General features: G+C 43.1%; 1 protein-coding gene across 2 annotated transcripts in view; it reads left to right on the forward strand.

Moving 5' to 3' along the window:
- Fbxo15 (F-box protein 15) overlaps window positions 1-24,988 on the forward strand; it is a 39,330-nt gene that overhangs the window by 12,493 nt on the left and 1,849 nt on the right. Inside the window, exons 7-9 of one of the 2 annotated variants that reach the window (XM_005356336.3) lie at window positions 1,373-1,455; window positions 2,352-2,497; window positions 21,764-21,888. In XM_005356336.3, coding sequence (XP_005356393.2) covers window positions 1,373-1,455; window positions 2,352-2,497; window positions 21,764-21,888 — 354 coding nt within the window. The remainder of the gene's footprint in view (window positions 1-1,372; window positions 1,456-2,351; window positions 2,498-21,763; window positions 21,889-24,988) is intronic. The other variant, XM_026783597.1, reaches the window with a different exon arrangement.

The raw sequence follows: 24,988 nt of genomic DNA on the forward strand, positions 1-24,988 counted from the left end.
GTACATGCATGCCCAACATGGAGGTCTCTAAGATCTTGATAGTACATGCATGCCCAACATGGAGGTCTCTAAGATCTTGATAGTACATGCATGCCGAACATGGAGGTCCCTAAGATCTTTCTGACTTGTGGATGTGACATGGGACACACTCTGCCTTCAGGGTTAAATATCTGAGAAGTTGTTCTTTCAGGTTGTGTGCTCTGTTTCACCAGGCCAGGCTGAGTTCTGATCCTTTAGAGTTTTCGTTTTATTCTTTAAATTTTATTTTTATTTTGTTTTTTTGAGACAGGGTTTCTCTGTGTAACAGCCCTAGCTATTTTGGAGCTAGCTCTGTAGACCAGGCTGGCCTCGAACTCACAGATCTGCCTGCCTCCCTAGTGCTGGGATTAAAGGCCTGTGCCACCAGCGCCTGATTTTTTTGTGGAATTTTATCACTTCCCCCTTTTGCCCCTCCTTGTATCCACTCACAGGTCTCTTTCCTCTAACTCCTTTCATGCTCCTCCCACTCTCAAACTGATAGCCTCCTTATATTATTACATACACATGTATCAGTATGTATGCAGAAATATATGAATACAACCTGCTGAGTTTATTTTTGTTGTTTGTGTATATAGTTTTAGAACTTGCTATTGGAGAACCAACTAGGGAGCTCAGTCCTGGGAAAAGCTATAATTCTCTGTCTCTCAGCTCTCATTCTTTGCCTGTAGTTCTGTCTAGACGTGGGACTGTGTGACAATTTCCTTTTTCTATGTCAGCCTGCCTATTGGTTGTGCTATTGTTTAGGTCTTGTTTATGCACTCATTTCTGAGACGGACTGTCTGACAACAAACTTACTGATGTTTTGACCATCCAGAATCTTGGTTGGGACTCTTGGGTAATTCCAGGATGTATCAAGTTGACAGCTGAAGCTAACTAGGAGAAACTGTCCAGTAATGCCCAGTTTATGAAATTTACCAGACATCTGCTGGGTCTTATCAGATTGTCTTGATTTTTGAAAATAGTTTGAAATAGCTTGAAATCATCTCTCTCTTTTGTTCACACACAAGTATATGTATCTATGTATATATGTATATGAGTATATTAATATATATTACTTATGTATACAAATAAATAGCATGGAAATCATTGTGTATAATAGGGCACTTTGCTATTGCACAAGTGTAGAATGTTAATTCTTTTGGGACTACGTGTTCTGGCAATTGAGTGAATCATGGTCCAGCTCTTGGTATTGTGTGCAAGTCTTATAGTGACACTTTATTGGCAATAATAATGTATACATCTTCAAGATGATAAGGTGTGATTTTCACAGTGAACTTGTGAAAAATTAAAATACTTCTATTGAAAACTATGCTCTTTTAAATTACCTTTTCAGAAGGACGCAGAACTGGCTTTTGTCATGGCAAATCTTCATTTTCATCACCTTGTGGAGAGAAGCACATTAGGCTCAGCCACTCTGTATGTATCTGTATATGGGTGAATTGGATTCTCATAAGGTTCGAAGTCAGTTCCCTCTTAATAGTCTTAGGATAGCTGTAAAAGTATTCTGTATTCAGTAGCCTCAAGACATCAGACGTGACTGATCACTTAGCCATTGCTAAGATAATTGTATTATTTATGGACATGTATCTACTCAGTTTGTTCCAGTTTAAGGACTGTATACCTGGTAGGGTATTACTTAGAGGGGCAGAAGTGCTTTGCTCTGATAGCATGCTACCATCCTCCCTCAGGTTCTCATATTTAATAATCTAAAGTTTTGAACTTGGAAAATGTCCAGACCTTTGGCCCTCTGGTTGACTCTGGTCTGTTCTGTGGGTGTCTTCTAATATATCAGCCTGCTGTTAGGTGGAGAACAATCTTTTTTGTCTCCCTGCAGCTTTCCCCTTGCCCCCTCCTTACTCAGTTTTTAAGTAAAGCTCCTGGATGCTTTTAAGTGTGCTGCCTTCCATGGTGAGGTTTTTCTTATTGAAACAATTGGTTGGTTTTAGCTTGCGTCTTAGCCTGATTCCTTGGCCTGTAGGTCTGTGTTGGTGCCCCTGTCTTTGGTCACTGAGAAGACCGAGGGCATGGTGGCCTTTGTAGAACTGCTGTTCTAGGGCGGATCTCAATCACAGTCACTGTGCTGGTCTGGTGGCTGCCCACGGAACTCTATATCTGTGCCAGTTTTTGTTAGAAGCTGATGAGAACATGGAACAGTTCCTTTGAGTTCACAGAATGACGGTTATTAGGTTCCTATAGCGTGTCATTGGTGGGAGTAGTGTTTTGAATAGATAATAATTTTTAGGAGTGTTTTACAACCAAGTATTTTGTCTGTGATGTTGACAGATTTGTGTGTGTGTTGATTTGTTTTTCAGTCCCTATGTGTCGCCTCAGCATCATGGTCCCTTTTTGGATGACAGCCCAGAATATGGACTGCAAGGCTATCAGCTCCACATTGACATGCACGGCGGTGGGACTTTCTACCTGTGTAGTACACTTTATGCACTCTTCTCCAGCAAAGGTGAAATTATCGTTTCTGAGATTGATGGGTTGTAGGGGAGAGAGAGGAATCACCCTTCTAGCTGGCCCTTTATAGTCTGTCAGCCCGGCTGTGTTGCGTGGGCCTCTCTGGCTGTCTCTGTCTCCCGCTCTCTCACCTCTGCAGGATGCTCGCCTCCTCTTTTCTGTCGATGTTCCTGACTGTTTTCTTAACTCCAAATCTTCCCTTGACCCTGGAATTTGGTAAATGTGATCACTGGGTGAATGCCTTAGCCTTTCAGAGTGAGACTAAAGAGAAACCAATTTTTCTCATATTTGCACTAGCTTGGTGTTTGCCATTTGCCATACTTTCCAAAATTAAGAAAAGGGCTGGGAGAAACTCAAGCTCATAATGCGTGCCCTGTTCCTATCCACCTACTTGTTTCCTTTTGGGATTGCTTTCTGAATTCTTAAACTTGAAGTCCGGTGTAGGTCTGCTTGGGTTCCAGTTTAACATTTTTGGTGAGTGTATTTTATAGAGGAAAATGTAACTTCATTTTGCATCATCTTACAGGGCGTGCTGTCAGGCCGCCCTTCAGTCATGCTGAATGGAGTCATTTGGTTAAGAGGACGATTGCATTTCCTCACTAGGAAGGGATTCTTTTTCAAACATAATTACCCATCATCCTCTTGCCATCCACTAATGACTCTTGTCCAAATCAGTTTTTTTTTGTTTTGCTTGTTTGAGTTTAGAAAAACGTTGATTTTTAAAAATTATAGCATTAGTTTTAGATTTGTTGACTGAGCTTTTCTGTAAAGCATGTTCTCTTATTATCCGGTGAGCTATGGAAACAGCTAAGCACTCAATTCTCTCCCTTTCAGCTACGGATTGTAAATTAAGAAGGTGACACCATTTGTGGTAGTGTCATATTGGACTTTAGAACTTTTATTTACTTAATGACTTATAATTAGCTGTAGACGGCCCTCCTTTTGAAGCTAAGATTGTCACCAGGACTGTATCAGCTGGTGGTCTGTGCCTTTCAAGTGTGTTCATCTGCAAGCCACCCTTGCCTTTTGGGTTGAGGAAGATTCTCGCGCTTGTTGGTATTTCCTTTCATTCACTAAAATTGCTCCTCCACAGTTTCCACATGGGTGTAATGTATATGATTGCTCCCTGCCCGTCTCCCCATCCCTGTCATCCACCTTCTGCAAATCCCTTTCCTGCTGTCATGACCTTTTCTTTTGCTTTATGATCTACTGAGTTAGTCAGGGCTGTCTGTGTAATCATGGGTTTGGAACTATCCTTTGGGACTTAGTGGACCCCCACTTGATACACAAATGAAAATGATTATGGGCCCTCACCAAAAATCCACTGTTACTCAGTAGTTGAGCATGAAAGGGTAGGGGCCATATGACCCTCTCCCTCCCCATGGCTGGCTGTGGACAGGGCCAGTGCGTGTCTTGTCTTCTCTGTGCGTTGCAACCAAGGTGTGTCATATTTTCAGCAGTAGGTCCTTAGGAGGAACGCTAGAGCTTGTATTGTGTTTGAAGCCAGTGGAACCTCTGTGACCAACATCCCTTACAGAAGTATCCCACACCTGGCAGGGGGATGTTTTCTTGTTGACCCATTGATTCTAGGAACAGCATTGTCTAGACTTATCAGCAGTTTCCCCTTTAACTTTAAAAAAATATATTTTTAATTGAATTACAAGATAGTAGGTGTCTGGATGGGTTTTCAAACACTTTTCAGCTTGCTTAGCCCTTCCCTTCCCTGCCAGCGTGTCTCTCTCATCCCTCTGTGTTTTGTGCTGAGCCTGTGTTATCAGCGTCTGCCCACCCTCTACTTTCGCTTCAGCTGGCTTTCATGGCCATCACTTCCCAGTGCGCCCACCTGCCTCCCTGCATGAGAGAGAACAGGGAGCACTTGTCCTTCTGGGCCTGAGTACCTTACTCCGTATTCTTTCCAGTTCTGTCATTTACCTACAGTTTCATTTTCCTTTACAGCTGGGTAGAATTCTATTGAGTATATGTACCACATTTGATTCTGTTTCTTGCCTATTGTGAATAGAGCAGCAATGAACATAGATGTCCAAGTATCTCTGCAGTAGGGTATTGAGATCCTTGGATATACACCCAGTGGTACAGCCGGGTCATATGGTAGATCATGTTTTTGTTTCTTTGAGAACCTCCAGACTGATTTTCACAGTGTCTGTGCTAGTGTGCATTCCCACCAGCACTGGAAAGCGTTCTCCTTCCCCATGCCACTGTTTGTCATAATCTGTGTTTGTGACGGTGGTCATTTATGATAGGATGTTAAAGTAGTTTTAATCCTTATTCTCTGGTGACTAAAGATGTTGACCACTTTTAAAACTGTTTATTATCCATTCATATTTATTCTTTGGAGAACTCTTTCTTTAGTTCCATGGTATATTTTTAAATTTCTCTCTCTCTTTCTCTTATTTGGATTTTCTAGACAGGGTTTCTCTGTAGTTTTGGTTGTGCTGGAACTCACTCTGTAGACCAGGCTGGCCTTGAACTGACAGAGCCTCCTGAGTGCTGGGATTAAAGCGTGCACCACCATGCTTGGCTGGTGTTTGTTATCTTGGTGCTTAGTTGTTGTTTTTTTTTTTTTAAATTCCTTGTATTTTCTAGATACTAATCCCTTTGTCACATGTGTAGTTGGCAAAGATTTTATTCTATTCTTGAGCTGCCTCTTTAGTTGATTGACAGTTTCCATCTCAGTATAGAAGCTTTGTACTTTTATGAGATCCCATTTATCAATTGCTGGTCTTATTTCCTGTGCTGCTGGACTCCTATCAGAAAATCCTTATCCATAGCTGTATGCTGAAGCTTATTTACTACTTTTTCCTTAGCAGTTTAAAAATATTTGGTCTTCAGTTGAATCTTGGATCCATATGGAGTGAATTTTATTCAGGATGAGAGCTAAGAATCTAGTTTCATTCTTTTGCATGTTGATATCCACTTTGACTAACAGCATTTGTTGAAGATGCCATTTTTCTGGGTATTTTGAACATCATTGCTAAAGGTCATGTGTCTATAGTTGCAGTGACTTGCGTCTCTCCCCTCTTCTTTGTGTTGCCCTGCTCCATGGGTCTGTCTTTGTGCCAGTGTGATACTGTTTTTATTACTATGGCTCTACAGTACAACTTGAAATCAGGGACAGTGGTAACATCTCAAGTGTTTTTGTTGTTTACTGTTGTTTAGACTGCTCATGGTCTTTTTCTGCTCTCACAGTCTTAAAAGTCCAAGTTCTCTTTAAAATCCCAATGTCTCTTTAAAAGTCCAAAGTCTTTTAGCTGTAGGCTTTTATATAATAATAATAATAAATAATAATAATTTTATGTAGTGTATTACTCCAAGAGGCAAGAACCAGGGAACAATCACGGTCAAATCAAAACAAAACTAACATCAACAATGTAAAAATGTCAGTGATTGACGTCAGGGACCCACATATGATCTGGACTACAAGGGGCTTGAGCAACCTCACTTCCCTGGCACTAAAATCGTAGCTCACATAACTGGTCTCATAAGTCCATGTAAGCTCTACTCTACAGCTGCTGCTGTCCTTCGGAATCATCCCATGGTGCTGATATTTCTAATATGCTGGGATCGTTGCTGCCACAGAGGCTGCATCTTCATCAGTTGCCACTCCTATCCTCTCTTCAAGGACCCCAGCCCTGTGTGTGTGTGTGTGTTTTTTTTTTTGTTCTTTGGGGCCCACCATCTAGCTCCCAAATAAATGCACTGAGACTTGCTCTTTCTTATGAATGCCTGGCCTTGGTTTGGCTTATTTCTAGCCAGCTTTTCTTAAATTATCCCATCTACCTTTTTTATTTCTCTCTCTTTTTTCATTTTGTGTCTGTCTGTGTGGCTGGGTAGCTGGCCCCTGGCATCCTCCTTTTTTCCTCACTACCCTTCTCCTTCTATTTATCCTCTCTGCCTGGCAGACCTGCCTATCCCTTTCCTGCCCATTTATTGTCTCTTTATTAGACCAATCCGGTGTTTTAGGCAGGCACAGTAATACAGCTTCACAGAGTTAAACAAATGCAACATAAAAGAATGCAACACATCTTTGCATCATTAAACAAATATTCCATGGCATAAATGAATGCAACACAATATTCAACTAATATTTCACCACACCTCCCCAAAACAAGACTGTATAGGTGGCTGTTTTGAGTGGTATTTCTTCTCTGGTTTGTCTTAATGATTGTTGTTGGTATGTAGGAAGGCCATTGATTTTCGTGTGCTAATTTTGTTATCTACTGCTTTGCTGAAAGTATATCAATTCTAAGAGTTCCTTGGTAGTATTGTATAGAGTCATGTCATGTGCAAAGGGAGATAGATGCCTTAACCCTTTCCCTTCTTTTGTACTTGTATTCCTTTTATTTCTTTCTCTTGCCTTATTGCTGTGGCTAAAACTTTGAGCTCTGTATTGAATTGGACAGAGTGGACGCTTGTCTTCTCACTTACCATGATATTAGTTATAGGTTTGTTGTACATAGCCTTTATTATGTTGACATGCGTCATGTCTGTTCATCATTTCTTTTCATGACATATCATGAAAGGCTGTTTGATGTTATCCAAGGGCCTTTTACATCTATGGGGATGATTGTGATCATATGGTTTATGTTTTTGAGTCCATTTTTATAATCTCCTGGGCACAAACCTGCTGTGAGCCTCCACCTTGGGCGGCTGTTTTCAGGCCCTGACAGCCACTGGAAATGGGGCTGCTCCAGAACAGCTAGCTGCTCTTTGCAGAGTTGGAAAATTCTCCCTTTAACTGAGCCTCAGGTGGTGTCTGTACCTCAGTATTTACCTTTGTTCCATCACACAAGGCTCTGCAGATAAAAATCTCTTCGGTGGAGTCCAGGTATATAGCACCATACCCTGATCCACACTTGGGTACAAATGTCTCTGCCCTTGATGGTGTTGGAGAACTCAGTCTGTTGTGTCATGGTGCTTTCTGCCCCACCAGTCCTTGATGGTGTTGGAGAACTCAGTCTGTTGTGTCATGGTGCTTTCTGCCCCTTCCCCACCAGTCCTTGTCTGTGCACTGCCAACATGCAGCCTGTCCAGATGTTCTCCTCGTCTCTGCACCGCCAACATTCAGCCTGTCCAGGTGTTCCCGTGGGCAGAACTGGCTTTGTGGAGTAATGACTGAGAGTGCTGCCTTGTGAAGGGATAATAATGCAAGTTGGTGGTCCTTGGTGCAGCTCTTCCCAGAGTTCTCCTTTCATTAGAACCCTGTGACCACTGCTGTGGTCTGCGGGGTCCAAACTCTGCCTTTCCGGTCCCCTCTGTGGCATCATCCCCGTCTATCTTCTGCCCTGCTCTGCTTTCCCAATCCTGCTGTGGCAGTGCCAGCTTCCTTGACTGTATCAGGTCAGTGCTTTATGGGTCCTGAGCCTGCCCTCATGTCTGCAGTATGACCACCACAGGTCTTTGCACGGTCACTCTCAGGCTTGGTCACTCTCAGCTGGGGGACCTCCTTGCTATGCCACGTCTGGGATCTCAGGCTCTCCCCTAAGCTCTCTGTGTTGTGTTATTCAGTTTTACCATTTAGTCTTATTTGAAAAGATATCCTTGATGCTGTTTCTTTATTTTGTTTCTGGGGGTCACCTAAAATGTCAGTCTGAGCACTGAGTGTTCCATAGGTGTGTGCATGCATATTCTCCAGGGTAATGTATAATCCCTTTCCTTCTCTGTGTTGTCCTTATCTCCTTCTGTATGTGTGTCTGTACATATCATGTATGTAGAGTTCGTCTGGCTGCTGCTGACTGCTCTTGATGGCCACACTACTGAAGGGCCATTTGAGAAATCCCGGGCCTGTATGGAAATGTCTTCATTTCTTCATCTCAGATGCTCAGGTGCATTGGGCAGTATCTCTGCTGGAAATGCTTGTGCTTCTCTTGGGGGAAAGACAAGTGGCGTGCTGCTGCAGAGGATGGTCCTGCATCTTAGTGGCATTGCTGGACCACAACAAGAGGGTGGCAAGGGTTTGAGAAGCATTCCATGAGGAAAACCTTGCCTTCCTGCCTCTCAGAGTCTAGGCAGGCCTCCCAGATGCCAATCAAGCCTGCTTCTCAGGTTACCTCACAGGTCCAGAGTAGCCACTGTGGTTTTGCCCTGGGCTTTATCACTCTTACAATACTATGCATGTAGGGTAAAGCCTTGTCTTGCTCTTTGGAAGGAGGAAGCCCCAAACGTTCATCAGTGGCCCAAGTGTATTATGTCTAGGCACCCATAGTATAGGTGCATCACTACATGTAAAATTTTGTTGCCATTTCCTCACTGCAAGGAAAGCCTCAAGCATGTTTTCTACTTCTGACTGATTACAACCAGTCTGTAAAATTTGTTTCTAAAGCTTTTACAGCTTTGAAAATGTGAAATAGTTTCACACTGTAAAAATACAGAGAGCTCCAGTACTGCCTGTTTACACCATCTGCCAGCTAACTCCTTTTCCTTTCAGTGTTGTCCTTATCTCTTTCAGTGTACGTGTCCTATACATACATGTTGATGTATGTAGAATGAGCCTAGCTACTGCTGAATGGGTTTCCGTCTGTTTGTGCTGGAGTTGTTAGTGATCACGTACACGTGAGCACTCATTGTAGCTGCTTCTGCAGTTTACTGTCTTCAGGAATTGCTGTGAGACTGGAATAGAGCATCTTCTCCTGAGTCACTGGTGTGGCCTCTGCAGCTAATAGCTGCCATGAGGTGAGGCTCCCATGTGCATCTGCATCCACCTCACTCCAGAGCACACACCTGGCTACATAACCATTGGGATATGTTTGTATTTTAATTGTATGCATGTAGCATGATTAATAAAAACCAGAGACAGACATTGGGGTTCAACCTGAAGGTCAGAAAAGCAAAAACAGCCAGCTACTGGCTCTTACCTCTATCTCAGTCCGAAGTGGTGATCCTGCCTCTAGGAATCTCAGAATGAGACTGAGAGCTGTTTGCTCCGGTTTTATAATCCTCTCTAGTTCTGGGATTAAGGGTGTACAGTAGTACCGCCTGGTTTCTATGGAGAGCTAGGATTAAAGATATGTGTGATCACTGCCTGGTCTGTAGGGGTGATCAGTGTGGCTCTCTTACTCTCTGAACTTCAGGCAAGTTTTATTTATTAAAATACAAACAAAGTATCACTATATATGCATTTTAGGGTTTTCTCTGTCTGTGTCTCTGTCTGTCTGTCTGTCTGTCTCTCTCTCTCTGTGAGGGGGGTGCGCATGTGCACGCAAGTGAGCAAGCAAGAGAGGGTGGGGTGACTATAACTGTCTTTTCAAAGTTGTGGATTCCTAGATGTGGTCAAAGCAGGTCTGTTGTGCTGATTTGCTGCAGTAATGTTCAGTCCAGCTCTATAAAGGGTGAAAAAAACCATGTCAGTAATAACATGTTTGCTAAACATGTAAAAGTTGAAGTTAGTGAAGGAAAATGTTAAATTTAGTAATTTGTCTTATCTAGATCATGTGTGCTGTGTGTGCATCCACATCCTTCCCATGCTTAAGGCTCTATATAGTAAAAGGATTTTCCTATGTGGATTCAGGGCATTTCTCCCTCTTCATGTGATTCCACTAAGAGTCAGGAGAGGGAGCTGTTGCCATCAGAGTTTGTAATGTCTTTTAAAAGTACAAGTGGATTGTCCTTTACAGTTTTTGAGGAACTCTCTTGGTACCCTGTAGTATATTTAGTAAATCTCAGCTATGTCATTGTAGTTCAGGATGACAGAATGTTATCCCTATTTTTTTTTAAACTCTTTGTCCCTATCAAGGATGAAATGTTTTATCATCATGTCCCTAGAATTTGGGTTGCTCTCTGCTTTCTTTGTCCTCAGTGAGACAGGAGGAACCTGGCCAGGCACTAGTGAGACAGCTTCAGAGAAGCACACAGGGTCAAAGAGTCAAGGCCAAGTTGTTTGGTCCTTCATTAACAAGTAGTGACAGAATGGATGAAGCCCACACGGGAATAGACAGAATTCCTGCATTTCAGCAGTGAGGCCTAGAGCTTGCTGAGCCAGGCGCTGGTACACACTGCACTGAGAGGGAGATTGCAGGAGTTCTGTGGGGCCAAGGGAGGAACACGAGACAATTAGTCGTGGTGTCGAGACTAGACACGTTCAATACCCAGGTTACTGTAGCAGAGGAAGGCTGAAGTGAAGTAGGGCGTGACACAAACAGAGCCCGAGCCTGGTCATTTTGTAGGCCGTTTCTAGCATTCTGTCTGTGAGTAACGGTCATATCTATGTGCCAGTTTCATCCATAAATTGATTGCAATTGTTTATTTAAAAATCGTAGTGGGGATTGTAAAACTTGCAGAATTGATTCTGAAATAGTTTTGGAGGGGTTAGGATATAGCTCAGTGGTAGAACACTTGCCTAGTGTAAGACCACAGGCTCTCTTCCCAGCCACGCAGATGGACAGTTAGGTGGGTGGTGGGTACGCAGGTAGACAGATGAAGGCCTCTTTTTGGGAAACGAATAGAGGGATGGCTGCAAAACTTGGACTTAAAATTCTAATGGTGAGCTATTAGAATCTTTTCTGTGCATGCTGTAGGACTTTAGACAACAGGAAGATAATAATGAGGGAGTCAGGACAAAATCTAAGGGATAGACTGTCGCCAGGACATTTGAGGCCCTTGTATGGTCCTTATTGCTGCCATCTGCTTTTCCTTCTGCCAGAGGAAGCCACCATTCTGTATTGAGCTAATTGTTCCCCTATCTTTTTCTTTTTAAAATTTAAATTAAATTTAAACCTTTCTGTATTGTGAATTGATAACACCAAACAGATCCTTACTTGTTTTTGAAAATGATGGAGTCCGCTTGGCGAGCATTAGCCTGCACTCCTGCCGTTAAGAGTGGGACAGAGGACCACTGCTCATCTTCTACAATTCAAAACAGCCAGAGTATCTAACCATTTAATTATATCTGATAAACATTTACTTACAGAAAATAATTATCACATAGTTTAAACTAAGTATAACATGGTATATCTTTATATCTGGGTGTGTCTTCATCATGTAGATTATATTAATTCTTGAAAACTTTGGTATAGAATAGGTTATGTAGAATAATTTGCAAATAATAACTGGCAAAGAGGGTCTATAGAATTGAATATACAGGGAATGTAAATCCTCAAAGAGTTTATTATACATTCATTTCAGAGGGAAAAGATCTGATGAAGTATTCAGAATAAGTTCTAAGGATCTCATTCAGGCTACATCTTGGTCATAATATTTTCTGTTTGTAACTCATTCCATGAACTTTGCTAAAAGGTTCTTTGAAGTTTTTTGTTTTTCAATACAAGCTGCTAAGCAAATCAGGAGTGACTCTTAATGCCTGAGGTTAGATTCTTGCACCAGAGTGACTGCTCTGGGGTAGCCATGCTCTCACATCTCATAAAGCAGCCTACAGATTGTCCATGCCCAGCGCTGCCGTTGTCACCCACTTCAGATTGTAGCAGAACCTGCCCAGCTTTTAATTCCTGTTTCTTGTAGATCCAGCTCCCAGCCATGAGCACCAAGTCCTGCTTTGCTGTCTTCTCTTCGCTGACCTTTAGGCACATGTGTGTTTATTATGCAAGGTCAGAAGTTATTCGAAGTCCTCTGATTTCATGTACCCAGGCTTCTGGACACTACTGTTTGCGTAGATTTTGCTACCTTTCAGCTCGACTTGATATGCACTTATTATGATTTCGGCCACTTCTCCTTCTGTGGGTGTTTTGACTGTTTTTCTGTGGAGCTGACTCATGCTCACTAAGGAACTGGAAAGCTGTCTTTCTTGAGGTTATACAAGTGTTTGTGTACTTTTCTGTGTGTGTGGGGGGCAGTATGCAGTGCTGAGTGTGTTCTGAAACAGGTTCTCTTGACTGGACTGACTGGCCAAAAAGCTCTAAGAGTCCTTTTCTGTTCCCCAGTGGTGACATTGCAGAAGCATGGCGCTCCTGTCTGCAGTGCTTTTTAAAGATGGGTGCTGCGGATCTGGACTGAGGTCCTCATGTTTTACAGCGAACACTACGCACTGAGCCATTTCCCCAGCATTCTTTCCTTGGGAGTTTTATGTGTTTTGCCACTTTGACAAGTCATAGCTATATTGAAGGTTTTTTTTAAGTGATTTATATAATCTCTTTTCAAAGAAAAAATTAAGATCCTTAGAATGTCACATAATTGATGACATTTTTGTGTATTCCCATTAAAATTAAGTACAAGGGAAGATTAACTGAGGATATATTTTGCTATCTGAATTCAATTTATGGGAGGATAAGAGAGAAAGAGGGATAATAGCACAGGAAATACTTGCAGAATGCCTGGTAAGTTAGTATTGAAGGTTGTTAAAAAAGTGCCTTATGGGTTTTCCTTTGTGCAGTTTTTTCCCTCCCTCCTTCTTCTGTTTTTGAAAACGCAGATAGACTGATGTCATTTACGATTAGTTCCAAAGTTCATTGACTCACTAGGACAGTTCACAGTCCTTAGGATGCTGATGTGTTAGTGGATAAAACCAACAAAGGAAAGATCTGTGGACTGAGGCTCACTGGACACCACCCAGTGCCTAGAGTGCTCACTGTTCTCACGGGGGGGGGGGGTGCTCCCAGGACTATGCAGAGCTGATCAAATCTTACTGTAGATTCAAGTTTTTATGGCGGCTGCTGTCGGTTCCTGCGACCTAGAGCTTCTGTCTTTCCAGATTCCTACAAGGAAAGAGGCGCTTAGTATAAACCAAGAGCACAGGCACCAGGCACAGTGAGCAGCCCTATCAAGTAGGTGGAGGGTTCTCTGAATCCTGTTCTCCTGGATTGTCAAAGCCTGTCCCTGTGAGCAGAGCTTGTGAAGAGTAGATGGACTCCAGCATGCTGTATGAGCTCTTTTCTGCACAGCTCTCCATTAGCATTTTGATTAGGTTACAGTATAGCCTGATGAACAGAGGAAATAGTCCAGTTGTATCTTTGAAGTGTAAATCGAGCTTGCCAAAGGGCCTGATCAGCAACACAGAGGATAAAGGAATGTATACTTATTTGATCTTAGTATCAAGCTAATTATTACCAATTTCCAGAAGCAGAAGGAGAAAGGTTTTGCCCAGCATGGTATATTGTAGTCTTTTATCAGTATTCAGAGGTGTAGTTAGAATAAAGTAGAGAGAAGCAACTTTAATAGCAAAGCTCACTGCTCCTAGCCTTTGACTTCTAAGAAAGGATGCTTTACTTTTTAGAGCATCTTTAGGTTCATAGTGAAACAGAGAGGAGGGCCATGCAGAACCATCCCGTATGATCCTTTCTGCCGCTCCCTTTATCATGTCTCACCAGAGAGGAGTGTTAGTAACAGCCGATGCCCACATGTTAACCATAGTGCCCAGCAGTCACTTTTCTTATGTGTTGTGTGGGTTTGGGCAGATTCTAATGGTGTGTATCTGCTGTAAGTATTATATACAGCCATTTGATTACCTTAGAAGTCTCTGTCCTTGCCTTTCCTCAGTGTCTGGTAATCACTAGCTTTACTGTCCTTATACTTTGTGTTTTCTTCACACACTTCACACAGAATGTCACACAGATGGAATTGTGAAGTGCACACACTTCAGACTGACTTCTTTATCATGTAAGGGTTTTTTTCTATTTTTCATAGTGTGATAGCTCATCCTTTGTTAGTACTGCTTAGATGTAGCTTTTTCATTAATATACCGGAAGAAATGTCCAGTTCTAACTCTGGTGAAATTTGATTAAATATATATATATGTTCATGTAGGGTTTTGTATAGACATTTTCCTTCCTTCCTTCCTTCCTTCCTTCCTTCCTTCCTTCCTTTCTTCCTTCCTTTCTTGCTTTTTTTCTTTCTTTCTTCCTATCTTTTTTTTTTTGAGTCAGGGTTTCTTGGTGTAGCTTTGGAGCCTGTCCTGAAACTCACTGTGTAGACCAGGTTGGCCTTGAACTCAAGAGACCCACTTGCCTCTGCCTCCTGACTGCTGGGATTAAAGACGTGTGCCACTACTGCCTGGCTTTGTGTAGACATTTTCAACTCAACATATTTGAGTGTAAACAGTAAGGAGCACAAATATTCTATCCTGTGGCAAGAGTATGTTTACTTTTTAAGGAAGTTGCCAAACTTTAGGTAGGCTCCAGAGCATCCCCCCCCCAAAAAAAAAAAACCCAGCAGGTTATTCCTCTTAATTGCCCACCAGAACTGAATAAGATATCCTGGTTGCAGAGAAGTAGAGAAATCAAGCTGGAACTGAGCTGGAAGCTTCCTCCGATGCTGGAAGGTTCTGCTCAGGCTGTGGGGCTCACTAGGCATCAGTGATCCTATATGCTGAACTAGAAACCAGAATGTCTTTTATTTATTTATTTATTTATTTATTTATTATTATTATTATTATTATTTTTGGTTTTTCAAGACAGGGTTTCTCTGTGGCTTTGGAGCCTGTCCTGGAACTAGCTCTGTAGACCAGGCTGGTCTTGAACTCCCAGAGATCCGCCTGCCTCTGCCTCCTGAGTGCTGGGATTAAAGGCGTGCACCACCATCGCCCGGCCAGAATGTCTTTTTATTATAAGATTTGAAATCTGTAGACAATTATTAGAAAAAATTAAATAAAACCCCTCAAGACAACTATTGCTCATAACTTGGTCCATTTTCAAATTCATAACACTTTCTCTGCAGAAATTATTTGGAAAATGTTGTTCTCTATTTTTCCTCGTCACTGCATTGTGAGCATTTTCCAGTTTTAGAAAAATTTGACTTCAAAAAGTTGTATGAAATTCCAGGTTTATCCTGATTTATTGGTCCCTTCTTCCAATTGGGCATTTAATCTTTCATTTCTTGTGATTGAAGCACTGTTGTCATCAATATTATTTTGAAAAGTCTCTAATGACTGTAGAGATCAGCGGCGTATCAGTTTACCCAGAGGCCTGTGGTCCTCATGGTGAGCACACTTAGGAAGCGGCTTCACCGTCACCTCTGACTGTCCACGAGAGCAGTTTATCCTTGTGCCCTTGCACACGTTGGTATCGGAGCCTGCTGATGAGGCCGTCACTGCTAGCCCCAGAAGGAGCTGGTGTTATGGCCCCATTTTCATGTTTCCTGACGATCCTAGTCATATCTGTGTTTGGCTCCGTTATTTTAAATGTTGTGACTGTGTGCATACGCTTCTTACAGATAGTTCTTCCATTTTGTGTTTTACCTTTTAATTTTGTACATATAGATATCTCAGAAGTTTTCAGTTAGTTTTCAAATTGTTTTATATGGAGCATCCTACTTTGTAAAATCAGACATACACTCACCTTATTTCCTATAGGTTAATTACTTCTCTTCAGTTCTTACCCTTTTCTCTCAGGTGATTGCCTCTGATCGTTCAAGTTTAATTATTGTGTTATGAAAATGTATGTCTTTTACTCTAGTTAAAAAGTTAGTGATATATTATTATCATCTATTTATGCTTTTTATATTTATGTACATATTTATTTTATGTGCATGAACTTGGCTAGAGACCAAATAGCTACTGGATCTTAACAGAGTCCTTTTGAATTTGTACATTAATCTAGAAGGATTGGATTTAGGGCCTTGGTCTTACTGATGAGCACTCACTACTGAGTGGAGTGCTGTGCACACTCCAGTCAGACATACTTTATTTTGAGTTAGAGTTTTGGCTCATCTCTTTGTTTAGGTTTTCCTTTACAATCTGTATTAAGGTTCTCTAAAGAACAGAGTGGATAGAACAGGTTTGTAAACACAGCAAAGGTGCATTCATTAGGTTGGGTTACAGATATACTCTGGGCAGTCCAGCAATAGTTGTTTCACACTGAAGAGGCCAAGAATCCAGTAGTGCAGACCATAAAGCTGAGCATTTCAGCAGTTGCTGGAGCAGAAGAACTGGAGGGTTCTTGGAGAGCCGCTGACCTCAGTCTGCATTGGAATCCAGGAGGAACTGACTGTAATGTGGGCAAAGGAATGCCATAGCAACAGAGCAGAGGTTCTCACCTTCCTCATGCTGTGGCCCTTCAACACAGTTTCTCATGTATGGTGACCCCAACCAGAAGCCTATTTCCATCCCTGCTTCCTAACTGTAATTTTGCCACTGTTATGAATTGTGCTGAAAATACCCATGGTTTCCAGTGGCTCTTAGGTGACTCCCGTGAAAGGGTCCTTCCACTCCAGGGTCACAGCCCAGAGGTTGAGAATGGCTTTAGGGCGGGTCGTCTTTCTTCAGATGAGCTGATGGAAATTCTTCATAGGAGTGCAGCTGCTGTTTGCATTTCCCCGCCCCAGATGCTCTCAACTGAAACCAGATTCCTCGCACAACCTTAGCAGAAAACAGTGTTTGTGCTGATCCTGTACTTTCCCCTCCATACGAATACTTTGGTTTTGTATTGTCATGAATACGCTCCTTGGGGTAATGTCTCCCTTTTCTCCTTGTTAGTTTGTTCTGCACCTACAGGTCACTGTTAAGATACTGACTGGGCGGAGCATTCGCGCTCAGTCTGAGACACACTGCAGATAGCTTTAGAAAGGTCATCCAGTAACAGACTCCCTTCCTTGTGCCGAGAGGAAGCTCTACAACAGCTGAAAGTGAGCTCTTTTGAAGTGCTTTTCCTTTCTAGATCTTGTGCATACATCGTATTATCTTATTTTTGTGGCTGTGATACTAAAAATAGGTGGCTTTTTCATTCCCTCTGTCCCTGATATTAATTGCTTGCTGTGTTTCTAGGTCAGGTTGTACTCTGTAAGCATCTATCATGACACGTGAATCACTGGAAGCAGTGCTGTCCTTTCTGGGTGGTGATTATTAGAAAACTTAGAGCAGGCACCGCACTATGGCATCTTCATTAGGAGTACACACCACCTTTCTTCTGCTCCGTACTTCTAGTGGCTCCCGAGAAGTGCGCATTGCAAGCGACCGCTGCCCATGCCAGAGCTTACCTGGAGGAGGAGAGCCTTACTGTTTAATTTTGGGGCCTGTTGAAAGATTACAGGTGCTCAGACGAGGGCATTAGAAGTCCAGGCTTTGCTACTACGCAGACTGTGCTCCATGAGTCTCATGTTGCCTGGGCCAGGCTGACAACAAACCACCGCTCTGGCTGCTGCTCTGGACTTAACGTCAGCTTTTTATTTGCCTTTGCTGGTGATCTGACTTCTTTAAAGTATGTTGTTGCCAAGGAAATTTATTTAAGTTAGATGTTTTAGATAGTAAGATATTTTGTAAGGGAATTATGGAATTAGAATCTCATACAAAACACATAATTTGGGAAACACAAGTGCAAAAAATGTAAATGATAGGCTTTCTAATTTTCCGCTGGTGTGAGTTTACATGTGCACACCATGATCTTTGACCTCTAATTTTCCGCTGGTGTGAGTTTACGTGTGCACACCATGATCTTTGACCTCTAATTTTCCGCTGGTGTGAGTTTACGTGTGCACACCATGATCTTTGACCTCTAATTTTCCCCTAGTGTGAGTTTACATGTGCACACCATGATCTTTGACCTCTAATTGTGTGGGTTTACGTGTGTACACCATGATCTTTGACCTCTAATTGTGTGAGTTTACGTGTCCACACCATGACCTTTGACCTCTAATTGTGTGAGTTTACGTGTGCAAACCATGATCTTTGACCTCTAATTTTCCCCTGGTGTGAGTTTACGTGTGCACACCATGATCTTTGACCTCTAGGATATCGATCTTAGAGCCTTTCCTTGCATTGCAAACTTCCTAACTGTCGGTGGGCCTACTTTCTGTACTCATAATAAATTTCTGGGTCTCCTCTCTTTCTTGGTCTTTCCAGTGACTTCTTCCCGTCTTATACTCTATGTGGCATGGCAGAGACCCCTGCCTCATTGTCCCCGCTGTCCCTGTATAGCATTGGCCCACATCAGCTGCTCTGAGCAGCCTCCCACCCAGGCTGTCACTTCTTGCTACTTAGGAATCTTGCAATCAGTTGCTTGATGGCCCCTTATGTTTTGAGGAGGACCTTTCATTTTTCAGCCAGCATCTCCCTCCCCCTTGCTCCTGTGCCCTCCTGCCATGCTTCCTCCCTCCTCGGCCCTCACATCTTCACTTGTCACAGATTTTTTTCAGTCTTGCTTTTCCCTGTTTCAGAGGAAAAGCTGTCCCACTTCTTTCCAAAATGAACTTTCCAATTTCTAAATATACCCACTCCTGCCTGCTCTGAGACCTTTATTTAGCCATTTGTCTCTGTCTCTTTCATCATCTCAAAGCTGCTTTCCTATCAATTCCTCTTCTGCTTACAAATTTGTCTGTGCTTTCCATGTCAAAATTATTTTAGAAGAAAAAACTCCAATTCTGTGTCAGGTAATTTTTTTACTAAAATTTTTATTAAAAACTATAAAACCCACAGCCTATCACGACTTAACAAACCACTTCATTCTGCTGAGGAGTTCAGAGGTACATCTTAGTTCAAGTGTGCTTCAATGCAGGTCCACTGACGCCCATCGTGGACAGGATGTGTCTAGACAGCATATGTCAGGACCGCCCGTCTCCTGTCCTACTTTGCTTCTTCATGGTCAGCTTCATTCTTAGTTAGCTCTCCTCCCTGGCTTTTGGGTCCTGTGTCTGAGGCATCTTTTCCACTTCTGAGGGTCTCACTGCATCTGCTTGGGGTTGGTGTGCCATGAACTCACCACGAGTTAGTGAACCACATGAAGAGGATGCTCGATAGCCGGGTTTCTCTCACCAGAGCTCCAGCATCCTGACTTGTTGCTGTCGGGAATAAGAGAGTGTGCTAAGCAAGGACAGAATAGGACTTAGAGACCCCTCCTGAAAGTTTCCCTCTGTTTTTTTTCTACCCTGAGGGAGGGCTTGTCTAGAAAATAAGTTATATTCATGTGGACTGGACTGATAGGAGATTGGTGCAAATCCGTGGAAAGTGGAAACGAGACCCAGGAAAACGCCGGCTGGAACCGTGAGCATAGCAGTCACAAAAGCTTCAGACTCCACTGCATTGACCAGGGGCGGAGCGTCTAGTGCGTGCATTCTCTTTACCTGCAGTGAGGAAGGTCCTTCTGCATGTGTATGTATCTCTCTATAGATCCGGTTACAGGACAGGTGTAGAGACTGGCCGGTGACTCAGAAGTTGTGTCTCCATGGCACCTAGATGTAGAGGGGGGAGGTCACTCTTCTCCTCCTCTCAGCCTCACCTTGCCATTTCGGCTTCTGTAACACAGAGGCCCAGGACAGAACACTCCTCCTTACAGTGCTTGGAGCCCATCTTTCCATATCCCACCTTCTCCATCTGAGTCTAGGGGCTTGAGCTTGGAGCCCATCTTCCTGTATTCCACCTTCTCCATCTGAGTCTAGGGGCTTGAGTTTCTTCTCTTTTGGAGATTTGAGAAATAATAAAGATGTCTAAAATTAATTAGCTAGAAAGTACAAAAAAAGTAGAAAGAACATGCATATATCTGTGAATTGTTTATGTCAGAACATTACAGGGAATGAGGAACACTAAAGGTTTTCTCTCCTTAAGAGGCAGTGCCAATCGGTCCTTCTAGCGTTGTGTTTTTGATTGTCCCTTTGTAGAATCTGTAGCCTAGTCAATACTGGTTAATACTACATGGCAGATAGCCTTGAGTTCACTGTGTGAGAGGTGGTTGCTGTTGCTCTTTCTATGTGGCTCTGTGTTACCCCGTTTGCCTGTCAGGTGGAATCTTGAGTCCAGTTTCCTTTATTGGGCTTCTCTCTTTAGGCAACTCTGGTGATTCCTGCTTCTGTCCATTCTAATCTTTACCTCTTCATGCTCTTCTCTGTACATTAGAAAAATCAATTACCAATCAACCTTTTCTCACCACAGTCTTTATACCCCACGTTATCTATGTTACGTTTATTTCTTAGCTGAAAATGTGTTATTAGCATGTTGTTAATATGCCTCAGATGGATATGGCTTTTATTTCCGAAGAGCATTGTTTTTGACAAAGCCGATCTTAGCATGCAGAAACTGTCGCATGTAGTGAAACGCCAGGGTGCAGTGGAGGTCTTGGAAGAGGAAGGGTAAGGACCGAGTGCAGGGTGCTGACGTGCTGACGCGCGTACAGGTGACACTGACGGAGGACGGAGTGCAGGGTGCTGACGCGCATACAGGTGATGTTGACGGAGGACGGAGTGCAGGGTGCTGACACGCATGCAGGTGATGCTGACGGAGGAGTGCAGGGTGCTGATGTGCATACAGGTGATGTTGACGGAGGAGTGCAGGGTGCTGAGGCGCATACAGGTGATGTTGACGTTTTGAAGGACTACAATGTTGGGGCCCACCAGAGGCACAGCTGTATGTGAGGTGTGTTACACAGTAGCAGGGACTTCGGGGCGAGGCTGACACAGCTGCTATAGGGACCTTCTGTCTCCTGCTCTCTTCTTGCCGAAGACTCCCATGGACTGTTGGTCAGAGTCTAGACAAGGTGTTCGTGCCTTATGTCCAAATAAATGAAAGCCAGAGCTCACACGGGTTTGTAAAAGAAACAAGATAACTTTGTTTGGAGGAAAGGGAACAAAGTCAAGGTGCTGGTTAAAAGGATACATTGTCAAGATGGACGGTAGGGCCATGGATGAAAGAATGCAAACGTTTCTTCCTTTCCTCCCCCTTGTTCACCTGCTCCTTATCCTTCCTTTGGTAGGCCAGCTTTCATCTCTCCATTCCATTGATTTCCTTTTTTGGACATAATTGAATCTCTTTGCTTAAGCTTATCAGTGTTTATCATTTTCCATTTTCATGACTGACGGCATGACCAAGTAATATAGCCTTGATCTGGAATGACCCCTCTTCTAAGGGCTCATGTGTTTTAAAAGTCATGGTTTTCAACTTGGCATTAGTGAGAGGTAGTGGAACTTATCAGAAGTGAGGCCTGTGGGGAGGCCTCCAGGTCATTGGGGTGTGCTCTTAGAGGGGCTGGTGAGATCTTAGCTAGCTCTACAGGTATTCTACAACGTGTATTTATCACGGCCCCAAAGCAGTGGGGAAGCCGGCATAGATGGAAACATTCAAAGCCTTCCTTCCTTGATAGTTTCTTCTCTGATGGAGTGCTAGCCAACACCCCCAGTGAAGCTCCAGCCTTTGTCTTTCCCTCAGTGACGGGATAGATTTCCGCAGCCATCTTCCGCTCACCTTTGGCAATTCCTTAGACCCCACATCTGTTCTCCAGCCTCTGAGATACAGGCTATTACTCAGGCCTGATGATAGAGGGCGCTGTCCTCAGTGAGTACAACTTCACAGTCCGAGGCACACCGCAGGAGTAGCCTGCCTGAAGACACGCTCCCCCTTCAATTGAAGCACAGTGACTAAACTAACCTTAAATCGTTTCAGAGTGCATTGAGAATGGATATGCGAAGTTCATGGTGATAAATTTGAACAATAACAGACAACACCTGCCTCTTATTGGGAAAGTTGGCCTTGCATGGAGAACTACTATTTTTAATGGCTTTATTGAGGTAAAAACAAAAGTTTTTTTTCTTCAAGTAACTTTATGTGTAATAAAAAAAAGTCTGTTGATGTGTATGTATAACCCTCCCTTAAAGTATTCTGGTTTCTGTAGATTTGTGAATTCTTTTGTCAGAATGGTATCTTCATCAAGAATTTATTTAATGTTTTATATTGGTTACTGTTCTATTGCCATGAAGAGACACCATGACCAAGGCAACTCTTATAAAGGAAAGCGTTTGGCTGGGGTCTTGTTTATGGTTTCATGATCATCATGGTGGGCAGCGAACAGGCATGGCACTGGTACAGTAGCCGAGAGCGTACATCCTGATCCACGGGCAGAGAGATGAGTCAGGCACTAGGTCTGCTGTAGGCTTTGAAACCTCTAAGCCCACCCCCCGTGCACATCTCCAGCAAGGCCAGACCTCCTAATCCTTCCCAGCCAGTTCTACTAACTGGGGACCAAGCATTCAAACATATAAGCCTGTGGGAGCCGTTCTCACTGAAACCAGGTAGACTGTAGCCATGTTTGGATAGCTCCGACTGTACCTCTAGTTCCTCACACCCTCAGTCTGTCCGGCGGAGGAAGAGGGGAGCTGAAAGTTGGCCAGGCAAGTAGCATTTGCTGAAAATGGACATTTTCACTTATTTGAAGGCTGTGCAGTTATGAGTCCTGTTCCAATTTTAGGATCTTGATCAGCTAAATGAACATAGCTAAATGGTGGGGAGTGGGGAGAGTTGGTTTAGGGATGGGGACTGTCAGGAAAGGAGGGGAGAGAAATTAGGAGATCTCCCATGATTCCATTCTCTTATGTGACTGTTGCCGTGGTTACCGCTGGTTCTCTTTACTGGATGGCACCAGTGGGGTCTGGGAGTCACAGGTTGGCTGTGGCTGCAGGCGCCTCTGCACTGTGCTCGTTTTGCCTTCTGATGTGGATGACATGACCATGACCAGGGCGGGCTGCAGTGGAGCCTGATCTTCTCAACCATTTGGGTTTGCTCTTCATCTGTGACCAGACCTTAAATCTTGGTAAAAGATTTGAATGTTTTTTTTATAAGATTATTGTTTTATATCCTTGAGGACAAAAGTGAACTTTCATCTTTCTGTGATAGACCGAAATGGCCATGATGTAAAAGCACATTAAAATAAAATATTAAAGTTAAAAATAGATCTTGAGGACCAAGAAAGGCAGAATATAAATATGGCAAGCATAAAGGGTCTGAGTAATTTTAAAGTTATTTAATTCTATTTTTTCTTCACAGCAAGATCAAAGCAGGTGTGTAGTTCTCTGAGGTTAAAAAGGGAAGTCTAATAATTCTACCATGAGACAAAGCTTTCTTACAGCTCCAGTGCTGAAAACAAAGTCTCCCCTGGAACTCCATGTAAGGAAAGCTCAACCCTAACCCTGAGTCCTTAGCAACAAGTGTTCTGTGGACTTCTGTAGCATTTCTCAAAGAGGCTGCACTAATAGCTGTAGAACCTGCCCCTCCAGCTCAGGGCACATGTCTGCAGGTTGTCCATGTAAAGACATGATTCCGTGTCTCTGAGTAGGGGCAGTGGCTCTGGAAAGTTTCTCCAGCAATACCTTTTCTCTCAGGGAAGAGTTTCTTGTCTCTCCTCAGCTGGAGGTTAGATGGATCTGCATATGCCACTTATATACGGGCCTAGGTCTGGAGTTAGACTTACTGTTCTAAGCGAAGAAGAGACCTGGGCCTCTAAATTATCAGTTCCAGGCTATGCTGTTATCAGCCATTCTGATTGTGGGTCTGTGGATTTTTCTCTGGGCTGCAGTTAATCATCTCTTCTGCTGTCCTTGAGAGTAAAGCACAAGCAGTAAATTTGCTGAACTAAAAGCATCAGTAAGCTGGGGTGACGATGAGCGTAAGGAGTTTGGAATCTTTTAAGTGGGGTATAACCTCAACAGCAGCTTGGGCAGGTGGTAATTCTATGTCCTTGGAGATCTGTGGCTAGCTTAGGTGGACGCTCTATCCCTAATCACTGCTGATAAAGATAACTGCAGGAAGGCAGATCTCTGTGTTTACCTAGGGGAGAGGAACAGAGGCCTGGGAGTGGGAAACTCTTTTCACCAAACAGTTCTGAACTGTGGGAATCAGTTCCCAAATATATATCAGAAAGGGAGTTAGGTACAGAGAAAATCTACTGCAAAGGACAGCCACTTATTCATAAAGCAATAATGCCAGAAAGCCTTGCTTTTTGGTTTAGCCTTTATCAGATTCCTTGGTTCTGATAAGTCACGTGTGAAAATATGGCTGAGCAATTACTGTATAATGTTGCAGCTTGTAGCGAAAGAGATTCTTTTATTTCTAATAGTCATATGTGACTACAAAATGTCCTTTTTATTTTATTTATTTTTTAGGCAGAGCCTTATACTGTGGCCCCGACTTAGAAATCTACATAGAGCTTGGACCAGTCTGAAATAATCCAGATCAGACAGGACTAGTGGTGGGTGGCAGGTGGATGGTGCGGGGCAAGAGGAACTAGGGTGGCACCAGACTTCAGAAACTGATGGTCAGTGGTGCAGCTCTCTGGCAGGGATGGGCATGGGTTTGAAGAAGTTATGCTAACCGTGATTGACCTTTGTCATTTTGTTGAGCAAGAACTTGGATATTTAGTTTTTTGAACCTGAAAGAGGTTTAGTCTGGAGGTACATATTGGAAGTCATGGATATCTTGATTATTATGAGTTGTGGATGTAGATAAATTCTGTGTAGGGAGAGAGTGATTATATATAATAAAACCTGTGCTCTAGGTCAAGCTGTGAGGGCCGCTGTTAGAACTGCCTGGTGGAAGGTATGCATGGTTCTAGAAGTTCTGGGAAGGTAGTATTTGAAGCGAAGAATGCTAAGCAGTGCTGAATCTGTCCAGTGGGGACTTGACAGATGTTCACTGTGTTTAGAGATCTTAGGAAGAGGTGGGATCAGAGTGGGTTGAAGTGTGAGCAGGAGGTAAGGTTTTGGACACAGGCAAGATAGGTCTGCTTGCAGAGGGAAGAGAGAGCAAGTGTTGCTTAGGCTCTGGGAGATTTATTTCTGTCTGTGCGTCTGTCCGTTTGTCCCCTGTCTCCCTCCCTCCCTCCCTCCCTCCCTCCCT

Source organism: Microtus ochrogaster, chromosome 18, assembly GCF_000317375.1.
Source record: "Microtus ochrogaster isolate Prairie Vole_2 chromosome 18, MicOch1.0, whole genome shotgun sequence".
NCBI classification, from domain to species: domain Eukaryota; kingdom Metazoa; phylum Chordata; class Mammalia; order Rodentia; family Cricetidae; genus Microtus; species Microtus ochrogaster.